We start from the raw sequence: 13,954 nt of genomic DNA, 5'->3' as shown, positions 1-13,954 counted from the left end.
TGTGCAGGTTTTTAGTCCCACAAACAAATTTAAGAACATGTTCTTGTAGAAAATGTAACGTAGTTGAGTTTTGTGCTGGGATATGTTTTGGTTCCCCCCCATGAACCATGGGCCTTGCCGTTGGTGGGGAGGCTTGCGTGCCTCAGCGATACAGATAGCCGTACCGTAGGTACAACCACAACGGAAGGGTATCTGATGAGAGGCCAGACAAACGTGTGGTTCCTGAAGAGGGGCAGCAGCCTTTTCAGTAGTTGCAGGGGCCACAGTCTGGATGATTGACTGATCTGGCCTTGTAACACTAACCAAAACGGCCTTGCTGTACTGGTACTGAGAACGGCTGAAAGCAAGGGGAAACTACAGCCGTAATTTTTCCCGAGGGCATGCAGCTTTACTGTATGATTAAATGATGATGGCGTTCTCTTGGGTAAAATATGCCAGAGGTAAAATAGTCCCCCATGTGGATCTCCGGGAGGGGGGGGGGGGGACTACTCAGGAGGATGTCGTTATCAGGAGAAAGAAAACTGGCGTTCTACGGATCGGATCCCTTAATCGGGCACTTAGGTTAGAAAATTTAAAAAGGGAAATGGATAGGTTAAAGTTAGATATAGTGGGAATTAGTGCAGTTCGGTGGCAGGATGAACAAGACTTCTGCTCAGGTGACTACAGGGTTATAAACACAAAATCAAACAGGGGTAATGCAGGAGTAGGTTTAATAATGAATAGGAAAATAGGAATGTGGGTAAGCTACTACAGACAGCATAGTGAACACATTATTGTGACCAAGATAGATACGAAGCCCACGCCTACCACAGTAGTACAAGTTTATATGCCAACTAGCTTTGCAGATGACGAAGAAATTGAAGAAATGTACGATGAAATAAAAGAAATTGTTCAGATAGTTGAAGGGAGACGAAAATTTAATAGTCATGGGTGACTGTATTTCGTCAGTAGGAAAAGGGAGAGAAGGAAACGTAGTAGGTGAATATGGATTGGGGGTAAGAAACGAAAGAGGAAGCCACCTGGTAGAATTTTACACAGAGCACAACTTAATCATAGCTAACACTTGGTTCAAGAATCATAAAAGAAAGTTGTATGCATGGAAGAATCCTGGAGATACTGACAGGTTTCAGATAGATTATATAATGGTAAGACAGAAATTTAGGAACCAAGTTTTAAATTGTAAGACATTTCCAGAGGCAGATGTGGAGTCTTACCACAATCTATTGGTTATGAACTATAGATTAAAACTGAAGAAACTCAAAAAGGGTAGGAATTTAAGGAGATGGGACCTGGATAAACTGAAAGCACCAGAGGTTGTAGAGAGTTTCAGGGAGAGCATAAGGGAACAAATGACAAGAATGGGGGAAAGAAATAGAGTAGAAGAAGAATTGGTAGCTTTGAGGGATGAAGTAGTGAAGGCAGCAGAGGATCAAGTAGGTAAAAAGACGAGGGCTAGTAGAAATTCACAGGTAACAGAAGAAATACTGAATTTAATTGATGAAAGGAGAAAATATAAAAATGCAGTAAATGAAGCAGGCAAAAAGGAATACAAACGTCTCAAAATTGAGATCGACAGGAAGTGCAAATTGGCTATGCAGGTATGGCTAGAAGACAAATGTAAGGATGTAGAGGCTTATCTCACTAGGGGTAAGATAGATGATGCCTACAGGAAAATTAAAGAGACCTTTGGAGAAAAGAGAACCACCTCTATGAATATCAAGAGCTCTAATGGAAACCCAGTTCTAAGCAAAGAAGGGAAAGCAGAAAGGTGGAAGGAGTATATAGAGGGTCTATACAAGGGCGATGTACTTGAGGACAATATTTTGGAAATGGAAGAGGATGTAGATCAAGATGAAATGGGAGATACGATACTGCGTGAAGAGTTTGACAGAGCACTGAAAGACCTGAGTCGAAATAAAGCCCCAGGAGTAGACAAAATTCCATTTGAACTACTGACAGCCTTGGGAGAGCTAGTCCTGATAAAACTCTAACATCTGGTGAGCAAGATGTATGAAACAGGCGAAATACCCTCAGAATTCAAGAAGAATATAATAATTCCAATCCCAAAGAAAGCAGGTGTTGACAGATGTTAAAATTACCGAACTATCAGTTTAATAAGTCACAGCTGCAAAATACTAACGCGAATTCTTCACAGACGAATGGAAAAACTAGTAGAAGCCGACCTCGGGGAAGATCAGTTTGGATTCCGTAGAAATATCGGAACACGTGAGGCAATACTGACCATACGACTTATCTTAGAAGCTAAATTAAGGAAAGGCAAACCTACGTTTCTAGCATTTGTAGACTTAGAGAAAGCATTTGACAATGTTGACTGGAATACTCTGTTTCAAATTCTGAAGGTGGCAGGAGTAAAATACAGGGAGAGGAATGCTATTTACAATTTGTACAGAAACCAGATGGCAGTTACAAGAGTCGAGGGACATGAAAGGGAAGCAGCGGTTGGGAAGGGAGTGGGACAGGGTAGTAGCCTATCCCCGATGTTATTCAATCTGTATATTGAGCAACCTGTAAAGGAAACAAAAGAAAATTCGGAGTAGGTATTAAAGTCCATGGAGAAGAAATAAAAACGTTTAGGTTCGCCGATGACATTGTAATTCTGTCAGAGACAGCAAAGGACTTGGAATAGAAGTTGAACGGAATGGACAGTGTCTTGAAAGGAGGATATAAGATGGACATCAACAAAAGCATAACGAGGATAATGGAATGTAGTCCAATTAAGTCAGGTGATGCTGGAGGAGTTAGATTAGGAAATGAGGCACTCAAAGTAGTAAAGGAGTTTTGCTATTTGGGGAGCAAAATAACTGAGATGGTCGAAGTAGAGAAGATATAAAATGTAGACTGGCAATGGCAAGCAAAGCGTTTCTGAAGAAGAGAAATTAGTTAACATCGAGTATAGATTTAAGTGTCAGGAAGTCGTTTCTGAAAGTATTTGTATGGAGGGTAGCCATGTATGGAAGTGAAACATGGACGTTTACTAGTTTGGATAAGAAGAGTATAGAAGCTTTCGAAATGTGGTGCTGCAGAAGAATGTTGAAGATTAGATGGGTAGATCACATAATTAATGAGGTAGTATTGAATAGGATTGGGGAGAAGAGTAGTTTGTGGCACAACTTGACTAGAAGAAGGGATCGGTTGGTAGGACATGTTCTGAGGCATCAAGGGATCACCAGTTTAGTATTGGAGGGCAGCGTGGAGGGTAAAAATCGTAGAGGGAGACCACGAGATGAATAGAGTAAGCAGATTCAGAAGGATGTAGGTTGCAGTAGGTACTGGGAGATGAAGCAGCATGTACAGGATAGAGTATCTTGGAGAGCTGCATCAAACCAGTCTCCGGACTGAAGACCACAACAACAAAAACATGTTTTCGTTTGTCATCGTAGTTTTCGAGTTATTCGAGAAGAAAGCCAAAATCATCTATAACCGTACCCTGGCTCCCAGATGGGTACAGATTTCCAGTGTGTTGTTCATGGCACTTCCTACTACCACCATACGAAAACTTGCGACTTCTCACTTCCCCACTGACTAGTATTATTACACCACCGGCATAGTACAGCGTTTACAAAAAAATTGACTTTTGTGTAAATTTTACCTAACAGTTTTTGTGAATTTGAACAGCATAAAATAAATAATTTCATCATTTTGTGCATCAGGCCTTTTGTCAACGAAACTACTGTTCTTGTAAAAGTTAAGTTTGGATAAGATTGATCTACGTAATTAATTGAGGCGTATAGTTTACAACAGTCGGTTATCCTTCGTTACCCACAGGGGCATTTTAGATTAATAATTTCACGAAATAGCCGCCTACGCTAAAGATGCAACAGCCCAATGAATAGAGACCAAAAAATGTTGGATACTCAGAACTGTTCGCGTTCACGGTAACTTTTGTTCAGTGTTAGGAAGGAGTGTCACGAACAATATACTAGACATCCTGGTTAGTAAGGGATGTGTTTGTGGTGGTGGCGGTGAGTCACTTTTGTACTTTTGCCTTGAATAACTGGAAAACCATGGGCTCCAGCGAAAACTACATTACATTTCCAATAAAAACGGTTAACTTTTTCTTAAGAGCTAATGGTTTGTGCGTAGCGAGTGAGACCATAAGAAAATCTCGAACGTGATTTCTGAAAGCCAGATGTAACATGACAAATTGCACGAAATGAAAGTAGTAGCTGCATCTGAACCAGTCTTTGTAATTTTCCCCACATCTTTAGACACGGGGCCATCATCTATCAGAGGCGCTAATTACTTGGAACTGTAGATATTTCAGCCTCGCCTCCATGCTGGAACGTGCGCAGTCCGACGGCAAACGACCGGTCGGTACTTCATTCTCAGTTGGCATACCCTCCTTGTATTCTGCACCTTTCTAGTGGCGCGCTTTTGTTTCCATCACACAGACTCACTACCCTACACGCTTTTCCTATCCTGTGGCTGCAATTCGAGCTATCAACCCTATATGTGGACCAACTGACAATACAATATTATACATACATATATGTGTAGGAATTGTCCGTTTTCGGTACTGTAGGTGCCAGACCCTGACCACTACGGCTGTCAGGTTTGAACCACGCAGGGTGCCGTGAAAAGGATCTGTTCACGCTCGATGGCGTCAAGAAATCGTTATTCACAACAAAACGTTTATTAATCAGAAATATGTGATTGTCTACCCTAGACGCAGGCAGTTCCGTCGGGTCAGCAAAGTGCGGACGCAGTCAGCAGAAGCGAGAGGGCCGTGGGCAGTTCTGCTGCACTGCGGAAGGATCGTGAGGCGGCCGTGATGTCACGGTTCAATCAACGATCTCCAGGCTCGGCGCTCCTGGACAATGGTGGACAGTACCCTCTGCGGGCCAATATCCGAAGCACTCTCGTTGAGGACGTGACTCGGCCTCCAGTTGATCCTGAAGTACCAGGTGTTTATAGGAGGGTTGGAACTTTAATAGTGGCAACTATTTATTTACAGCTCGTACAAAATAGATACGTGTTTCAAAGTTTTACTAACCTTCAAAGTAGTCATTAGCATTGTGTACAACCCATTGTCAGCGATGTGGAAGTCGTAGGATACTCTTAGCAGTGCCAGTTGTGTTGACAGTTCGAGCGGCGCGGTCTAATACCCGACGAATTTGTAGCGGGAATGCCGTGAAGTGTTTCCTTCAGTTTAGAAATCGAGTTGAACTCACGAGAGCTTAAGTCAGGGAAGTGGAGTATGTGGTACAGTACTTACAGCCCCTGCTAAATGACGATCAGGCCAGGCCGGCCGCGGTGGTCTCGCGGTTCTAGGCGCGCAGTCCGGAACCGTGCGACTGCTACGGTCGCAGGTTCGAATCCTGCCTCGGGCATGGATGTGTGTGATGTCCTTAGGTTAGTTAGGTTTAAGTAGTTCTAAGTTCTAGGGGACTGATGACCACAGCAGTTGAGTCCCATAGTGCTCAGAGCCATTTGAACCATTTGACGGTCAGGCCGTTCAGAAAGAGTCATCACTTCTGTCTCTAAGGAGGTCGTAGGTTGTGTTCCAAAACTGAACAGCATATAGACAGAAGTGATGACACTTTCTGCAGGACCTGGGAATTATTTTGCAGGACAATATTGAAGCACGTACAGTGCAAGCTCTTACTGACTTGTTTCACTGACGGGGCTGCTAAGAGCTAAACCACCTACTGCACTCCTTGACCTAAGCCCTCATGTCAATTCTATTTCTAAACTGAAGGAAACACTTCAAGGCATTCGCTTCAGAACTGATAGAAATTCGTCGGGCAATGGGCCACGCTGCTCCATCTGTCAACACAACTAGCACTGTTCAGAGTATCCTACGACTTCCACATCGCTGGCAACGGGTTATACACAATGCTGGTGACCACTCTGAAGGTCAGTAAAACATTGAAACACGTATCTATTTTGTACGAGCTGTAAACAAACAGTTGCCACTATTAAAGTTCCAACCCTCGTAATCAATGTACCGCTACTTACGGAGGTCCACTGTGTGCTGTAATGATCGTATGGCAGTCAAACTTCGTTGATATGCTAAAGCCTTAATGCGGAACCGAAATGCGCTGGAAAAAGAGTTGTTCCAGTTTTGACCACTAGGAGTCAATCTGTTACTGTACACCTCTTGCTCTACTGAACAAATCGCATAAGGAGCGGTTAATAATAAAATCAACATTATGCGTTCCTGACTTGTTTGACGGATGTTTGGTGCGCAGTATTTGGCAGCTTATTTTCGTGAAAAACATGACACCGAGGGGCGACAGACCGTCCCGAGTACAAGTCTCGGTCCGGCACACAGTTTTAATCTGCCAGAAATTTTCTTTAATAACTCTGGAAAAAGCAACCAGCATGCACTGAGACATAGTTCGGAAGGCCATTTTGGTCCGGTTAGGCGAAATTCGGGCCTTTGCTAACACCTTGCAGGCAGGGTTGCCTACACTACGACGCTCGAAGTAACAACATTGACTGGCACTACGGTCAACATAGACTATCCCAAAGAAACACCATTATTTTGGTTAATTTTTAATGACGCTCAAATGTTGTCATAACTTTAGTCTGTATCCATTTTTCAGCTTGGAATGGTTGATATGTTTGATGACTACGCTGCAAATTTCACTGGAATTACTGACGAAGAGCGACTTAAGGTCGACAAGGTCCTGCACAAGGCTTTCGTTGAAGTCAACGAGAAGGGAACGGAAGCCGCCGCTGCTACCGGTAAGAGACGCTTAACTCTAAATTGTCTGATGTGTTCTCAATCACAGGATTTACATGTCTTGAATTTAGCATGACATACTTCACCAAAACGTCTTTCTTCAGAGCTTTTGCTTTTCCTTCGTTATCAAGACAAAACCGAGAGGTCAGTCAGATCTCTATCAGCTTATGTAAACAGTCTGGTAGAAGAAAGAACGGGTAAAATAATTAGGTGAATGGGAACGGTGTAGTTGACGCATCGAATGTGTATACGGCTGAACAACTTTTACTTCTGAAAGTGAGTTGCGAGAAATGAATTCTCATTTGCCATTTGCAGCTCATTATGTTCCATCACTCAACTTTATTTACTCGTCAGCTTCCATAAAAACGACGTGACTGTTATTGGTAATAAGACTAATATCATGCCATTGCTTCCAGAAAACCATGGAGATAAAGTTATTATCGAAATCGGTCGTGGACCTGAGACAGACAAAACGAATAGTTATAAAATTTCCTCAATTGCTGTTAAAGTTCTTTGCGACTGTTACTGCAAATAAAGATGTTATGAACAACTGAAAATAGCTGACGCTCTGTCATCATATGGCATACGTAGACATATTCAAGTGAGTTACGTTTCTACAGTAATAATACTTCACAATTGTGTCTACGATTATTGTATTTTCTCGTCGTTGATAACACATAAAGAAATCAAGATTTTTTTCCACACTAAAGTATATGGCTCACTTTGCGGAGCATACCTCAGTATTTACAGTGGAGAATAAAGTTTGAAGAACAGCTGAACAAGTTGGTGTCTAGTCTTTCTATAGATCATGCAAATAACTAATTTCAAAAAACTGCAAGCATCTGTTAGATGCACGGCAAAGTAGCAACCTCTCCTGTACACGGCCTCTAATCTCACAGTTTGTAGACCTCACAGTTGTTTGACAGTTATAAGTGTAATCATGAAAATATGAAGAAGTCAGGAATAGGTGAAGAGGGTCATTTAAATTAACTGAGGTATCAGCCGGTTTTATTTCTAAGTTGCCAATTTCCTGCCTAAATCCCAACGAAAGTTTTCGCTTGTAACCAGTCGTAAGCAAAGAAGAGAAACGAAAAAGGTGAAAGGAGTATATAGAGGATCTATCCAAGGACGATGTACTTGAGGGCAATATTGTGGAGATGGAAGAGAACGTAGATGAAGATGTAATGGAAGATATGATACTGCATGAAGAATGTGACAGAGCAACTACGTCGAAAGAAGGCCCCAGTTGTAGAGAACATTCCATTAGAACTACTGATAGCCTTGGGACAGCCAGCCTCTTCCATCTGGTGAGCAAGATGTATGAGACAGGCGAAATACCCTCAGACTTCAAGAAGAATATAATAATTCCAGTCCCAAAGAAAGTAGGTGTTGACAGGTGTAATTTTCAGTTTAATAAGTCACGGTTTGAAAGTACTACCACGAACTTTTTATGGAAAAACTGGTAGATGCCGATCTCGGATTCCGTGGAATTGTTGGAACATGCGAGGCAATATTGACTCTAAGACTTATATTAGAAGTTAGATCAAGGGAAGGCAAACCTACATTTCTAGCATTTTTACACTTAGAGAAAGCTTTTGCCAGTGTTGACTGGAATACTCTCTTTCAAATTCTGAAGGTGGTAGAGGTAAAATACAGGGAGTGAAAGGCTATTTACAATTTGTACAGACAGCAGATGGCAGTGATAAGAGTCAGGGGCACGAAAGGGAAGCTGTGGTTGAGAAGGGAGTGAGAAAGGGTTGTAGCCTATCCCCGATATTATCCAATCTGTAAAGTGAGCAAGCAGTACAGGAAACAAAAGAAAAATTTGGTGTAGGAATTGAAATCCATGGAGAAGGAATAGAAACTTTGAGGTTTGCCGACGACATTGGAAGAGCAGCTGAACGGAATGGACAGAGTCTTGAAAGGAGGATACAAGATTAACATCAACAAAAGCAAAACGAGGATAATGGAATGTAGTCTAATTAAATTAGGTGATGCTGAAGGAATTCGATTAGGGAATGAGACAATGTGGTAAAGAAGTTTTGCTATTTGGGAAGCCAAATAATTGGTGATGGTCGAAGTAGTGAGGATATAAAATGTAGACTGGCTGTGACAAGGAAAGCGTTTTCGAAGAAGAGAAATTTGTTAACATTGAGTTTAGATTTAAGTGTCGTGAAGTAATTTCTGAAAGTACTTTTATGGACTGTAGCCATGTATGGAAGTGAAACATGGACGATAACTAGTTTAGACAATAGGAGAATAGAAGCTATCGAAATGTGGTGCTGAAGAAAAATGCAGAAGACGCGATGGGTAGATAACATAACTAATGGAGAGGTAGTGAATAGAATTGGGGAGAAGAGGAATTTGTGGCGCGACTTGACTAGGAAAGGGATCGGTTGGTAGGACATGTTCTGAGGCATCAAGGGCTCACAAATTTAGTATTGGAGGGAAACGTGAAGGTTAAAAATCGTAGAGGAATACCAAGACGTGAATGCATTAAGCAGATTCAGAAGGATGTAAGTTGGAGACGAAGAAGGTTGCACAGGATAGAGTAGCACGGAGAACTGCATCAAACCAGTCTTTGAACTGAAGACTACAACAACAACAACCAGATATATGGGACACTGCATATCGAGTCAACATCAAGTGCAATTTGTATTCAAATAATTTAATATTACAAAATCGATTTATAATGACAGTCCTACATAATACTGCAATTAACATCCAAAATTTATGTGTGGAATTCCATCAAAATCTAGTGTCGATGAATAGAATGGAAATATTAGCGCATCATAAATCTGGAAATGTTTCTGACGATGATGCTGATGGACTTAACATAATGAGAAAAATAGATTTTGCTTTTTTGATATATTACAGAACCTTTGTTCAGCAGGATAGAAGTAAACAACCTTATTCGCTAAGAAAACTGCAACACGTAATGTATAGCTTTCATTCGCTAAAAAAACTGCGATACATAATGTGTAGCTCCGTACTGCTCATAAAAATATGCATCTAGGAGCAATTCCCCGCTAGGAATTTGTCTAAAATGTACAGTATTTCTAATTTTCTCATAGGCCATATCCAGGTATGCTTTAGGTGTGGTAAGTGATGAATAATAATACAGACTGCTGGGCCAATGCCGATAGCTATCCACTTTATGCAGGTAATCTTTGGCCTATTTTTCTGAAGAAGCAGAGGAAATATGTGCATAGACTTATGTCAGGTGCATGGAAAACTGGATATCTTTTTAAGCAATTCCTTCACTTTTCTTAATGAATGATATCGAGCGTTCCAGAGGATTTAATCCTAGGTCCACTCCAGTCCAAGCTACATGGTGTAAATGACCTTCCTTTATCATTAAGTGGAAATAGATTCTACATCTTGGAAAACGCAGCAGGTAGTCCGGAAATATACCATCACCATGACAGCTGAAATTTTTCAGTAAAATTTTTTATTTACTTTCTGTAATGACATTGCCTTTCACTTGCAGAAAAAAACAGTAGAAATTAGACGAAATTTAGCATGTAAGTAATTCTAAAAATCCTTCTGTGTGTATCAAGATCGCTTTTTTTTTCTTGGCATCTCAAAAGTGAACTAAATGTGCTGACCGACAGTAATGAAGAGCAATATAATTTTAAATAATGTTTCCTTGTCGGATTGCAGTATCAGAAATAGTCCACATCTTTCTGGGATACTGGGATACTTGGCATGCTAAATTTAAGTGATTAACTTACTTCAACACACATGAGATGCCTCAATATATGTTCTGCAATTGAAGCCAATGCACAGACAAAAAGGATAAATCTATTAATTTTAAAAACGCATTTGTTTATTTCATTACACTCGGTGGCATCTTATTATCTCGCAACTGATTTGCGTAACATATACGTGACAAAAGGAGCCGAATTTTTCTTATTGATTATTTCTATTGAATCAGATTCGAATTTGTCTTGAAAAGTGAATATAACACAAAGCTGCAGTTTTAAAAATTTTGTCCTATTAATCTTCAAAAATAACGTCTAGAATACGTAGTTCTTCTTACGAAAATTAATTTCATTTGGTTGTATCATGACAACATTTTTCGCAAAACATTATCTCACATTTTAAAGACTATAGTAATTGAAGCACGCGCATTGCAATAAATTTTCAATCAAGGATATATTTTTAATATTATTGTTTTATTTTTAGACACACATTAAAATATTACAAACAGATGTCTAAGCAAAATTACTAGTACTCTGTTACGTATAATTTTCAAACATTCCCTCTTTTGTTTTCATCACGGAACCTTCAACTTTAATGTTCATCTATAACATCAAACAATAGTAGGCCATCGCAATTTCACTTCAACTCCCCTATTACCTCTTTTCCATTTCCTTGATGTCCTGGTCGAAGCATTTTCGTTGCTCTGCTCAGCAATGTCCCAGTTTTTCAGGGAAGTAGTTAATACGCGATTGTAGGAAGTGCACTTTTACACTCATGTTACAACACAACTGTTTGGAATGTACCAACTTTGTTCTGACTGTATTTTTGTAATTTGAATATCTTTTATCACCTACAAAGTTTTCAATAGCAGGCCTGATGGCAGATCATGCATCTTTTTCTGTAACATCCATTGCATTCTTAGATCCATGATCCTCCATAAAACTGTGAATTTGGGGACCAACAAAAATTCCAACTTTCAATATTCATTTACTGATGAAACAAAGGCACTTACAACAGGATCCATCTTATGAAGCAGCCATTACACACTGATTCATAAAGCCGAAACTAGAATGTAGTGTTTTAAGCAATATTTTGGTAGTTTATGTGCGGTTCATGCAAAATGTTGTTTGTCCTTGGCGCTAAAACTTCCAATGCTTTTGTTGTGCGAAGTTCCCTCACTCAAACACAAAAAAAGACAGGACATATTCGTGTATCCAACCTGCTGTCCAAATAAAATTCCTGTAATCAGAAAAGAAAAAAATTTCTGTTTTGTGAATAAACTGTACACTATTGGAATTAAATGAAGAACAGTTTTGGAAACTATGTAAAAATATTAATTAATAACACATAGGTCATCTTATATCACGCAGACTAGTGTTATTAAAGCAAATGTTACGCGATGCATTCTTTTGCAGCTGTGTTGGTTGCCGTTCCAGCCTCCCTTCAAATTGGGGGGCCACAACCCATCATCTTTAAAGCGGATCACCCCTTCCTGTTCCTCATACTGGACCAGCGGACAAAAACTGTGCTGTTCGCGGGACGTTACGTGGACCCTCCATCAACATCGTAATGTGAACATGTTGCCTAGCCTAAGGTCTGCAGCACTTCGGACGTGCGTACTGCACAATGCCCAAATAACTTAAAATTTCGCATAGTACTGTAAAAATTTATTTTCTGCGTTTGGAATAAATACTGAGATACACCATGTTTCTAAGTTTTCATTGTTGTTTGTAGTTTTATAATTATCTTAAACGTTGCCTCTCGACTACACAGATTTACACTGAATGTTAGATCTACCCTCAAACTAAAAATAAATTGCAAACGCCTTTTCTGCAATTTTTTCCTCATTAATTTTACTTTAATTTAAAGCCATGATATACTTTTATTTCTTGTAGCTACTGACACTCCACTCCTTTTTCCATTCGTCAGACATCAGCAAAAACACCCTGTGAGTGCGTTAGAGTCTGTAGAATTAAGGGCTGGGGTTAGGAGCGGACCCTTATTCTATGACAGAGCACATCGGTGTTTAGTTGTACACAATTTGTTTACTTTCAGAATTATTGTCAAAGAAGTACACGAATTTACATAATGACACATAACACAGGTTGTCAATATAACGCATTATGTCCTGTTTAAAAGAAATAACCCTGAACACAGCAATATCACAATTTCTGTGAGGTTATTCTTACTACTACACTGTGAAGATGGTCAATATTACGACAAATCATCCGATTTCGGTTCTATGTTCGGTACTACACTCCTGGAAATTGAAATAAGAACACCGTGAATTCATTGTCCCAGGAAGGGGAAACTTTATTGACACATTCCTGGGGTCAGATACATCACATGATCACACTGACAGAACCACAGGCACATAGACACAGGCAACAGAGCATGCACAATGTCGGTACTAGTACAGTGTGTATCCACCTTTCGCAGCAATGCAGGCTGTTATTCTCCCATGGAGACGATCGTAGGGATGCTGGATGTAGTCCTGTGGAACGGCTTGCCATGCCATTCCCACCTGGCGCCTCAGTTGGACCAGCGTTCGTGCTGGACGTGCAGACCGCGTGAGACGACGCTTCATCCAGTCCCAAACATGCTCAATGGGGGACAGATCCGGAGATCTTGCTGGCCAGGGTAGTTGACTTACACCTTCTAGAGCACGTTGGGTGGCACGGGATACATGCGGACGTGCATTGTCCTGTTGGAACAGCAAGTTCCCTTGCCGGTCTAGGAATGGTAGAACGATGGGTTCGATGACGGTTTGGATGTACTGTGCACTATTCAGTGTCCCCTCGACGATCACCAGAGGTGTACGGCCAGTGTAGGAGATCACTCCCCACACCATGATGCCGGGTGTTGGCCCTGTGTGCCTCGGTCGTATGCAGTCCTGATTGTGGCGCTCACCTGCACGGCGCCAAACACGCATACGACCATCATTGGCACCAAGGCCGAAGCGACTCTCATCGCTGAAGACGACACGTCTCCATTCGTCCCTCCATTAATGCCTGTCGCGACACCACTGGAGGCGGGCTGCACGATGTTGGGGCGTGAGCGGAAGACGGCCTAACGGTGTGCGGGACCGTAGCCCAGCTTCATGGAGACGGTTGCGAATGGTCCTCGCCGATACCCCAGGAGCAACAGTGTCCCTAATTTGCTGGGAAGTGGCGGTACGGTCCCCTACGGCACTGCGTAGGATCCTACGGTCTTGGCGTGCATCCGTGCGTCGCTGCGGTCCGGTCCCAGGTCGACGGGCACGTGAACCTTCCGCCGACCACTGGCGACAACATCGATGTACTGTGGAGACCTCACGTCCCACGTGTTGAGCAATTCGGCGGTACGTCCACCCGGCCTCTCGCGTGCCTACTATACGCCCTCGCTCAAAGTACGTCAACTGCACATACGGTTCACGTCCACGCTGTCCCGGCATGCTACCAGTGTTAAAGACTGCGATGGAGCTCCGTATGCCACGGGAAACTACTGGCTGACACTGACGGCGGCGGTGCACAAATGCTGCGCAGCTAACGCCATTCGACG

The 13,954-nt window shown here is 41.7% G+C and overlaps 1 protein-coding gene across 1 annotated transcript in view; it reads left to right on the top strand.

Annotated features, from left to right (window-relative positions):
* Positions 1 to 12,252, top strand: part of LOC126335469 (leukocyte elastase inhibitor-like) — an 87,625-nt gene extending 75,373 nt beyond the window's left edge. The window contains exons 7-8 of the mRNA XM_049998783.1: positions 6,570 to 6,711; positions 11,830 to 12,252. Coding sequence (XP_049854740.1) covers positions 6,570 to 6,711; positions 11,830 to 11,984 — 297 coding nt within the window. The 3' untranslated portion in view covers positions 11,985 to 12,252. The remainder of the gene's footprint in view (positions 1 to 6,569; positions 6,712 to 11,829) is intronic.
* The last annotated feature ends 1,702 nt before the right edge of the window (positions 12,253 to 13,954 follow it).

The sequence above is a fragment of the Schistocerca gregaria genome, chromosome 2 (genome assembly GCF_023897955.1).
Source record: "Schistocerca gregaria isolate iqSchGreg1 chromosome 2, iqSchGreg1.2, whole genome shotgun sequence".
Classification (NCBI taxonomy): Eukaryota; Metazoa; Arthropoda; class Insecta; order Orthoptera; family Acrididae; genus Schistocerca; species Schistocerca gregaria.
This window is presented reverse-complemented; position numbering and strand designations above follow the sequence as displayed.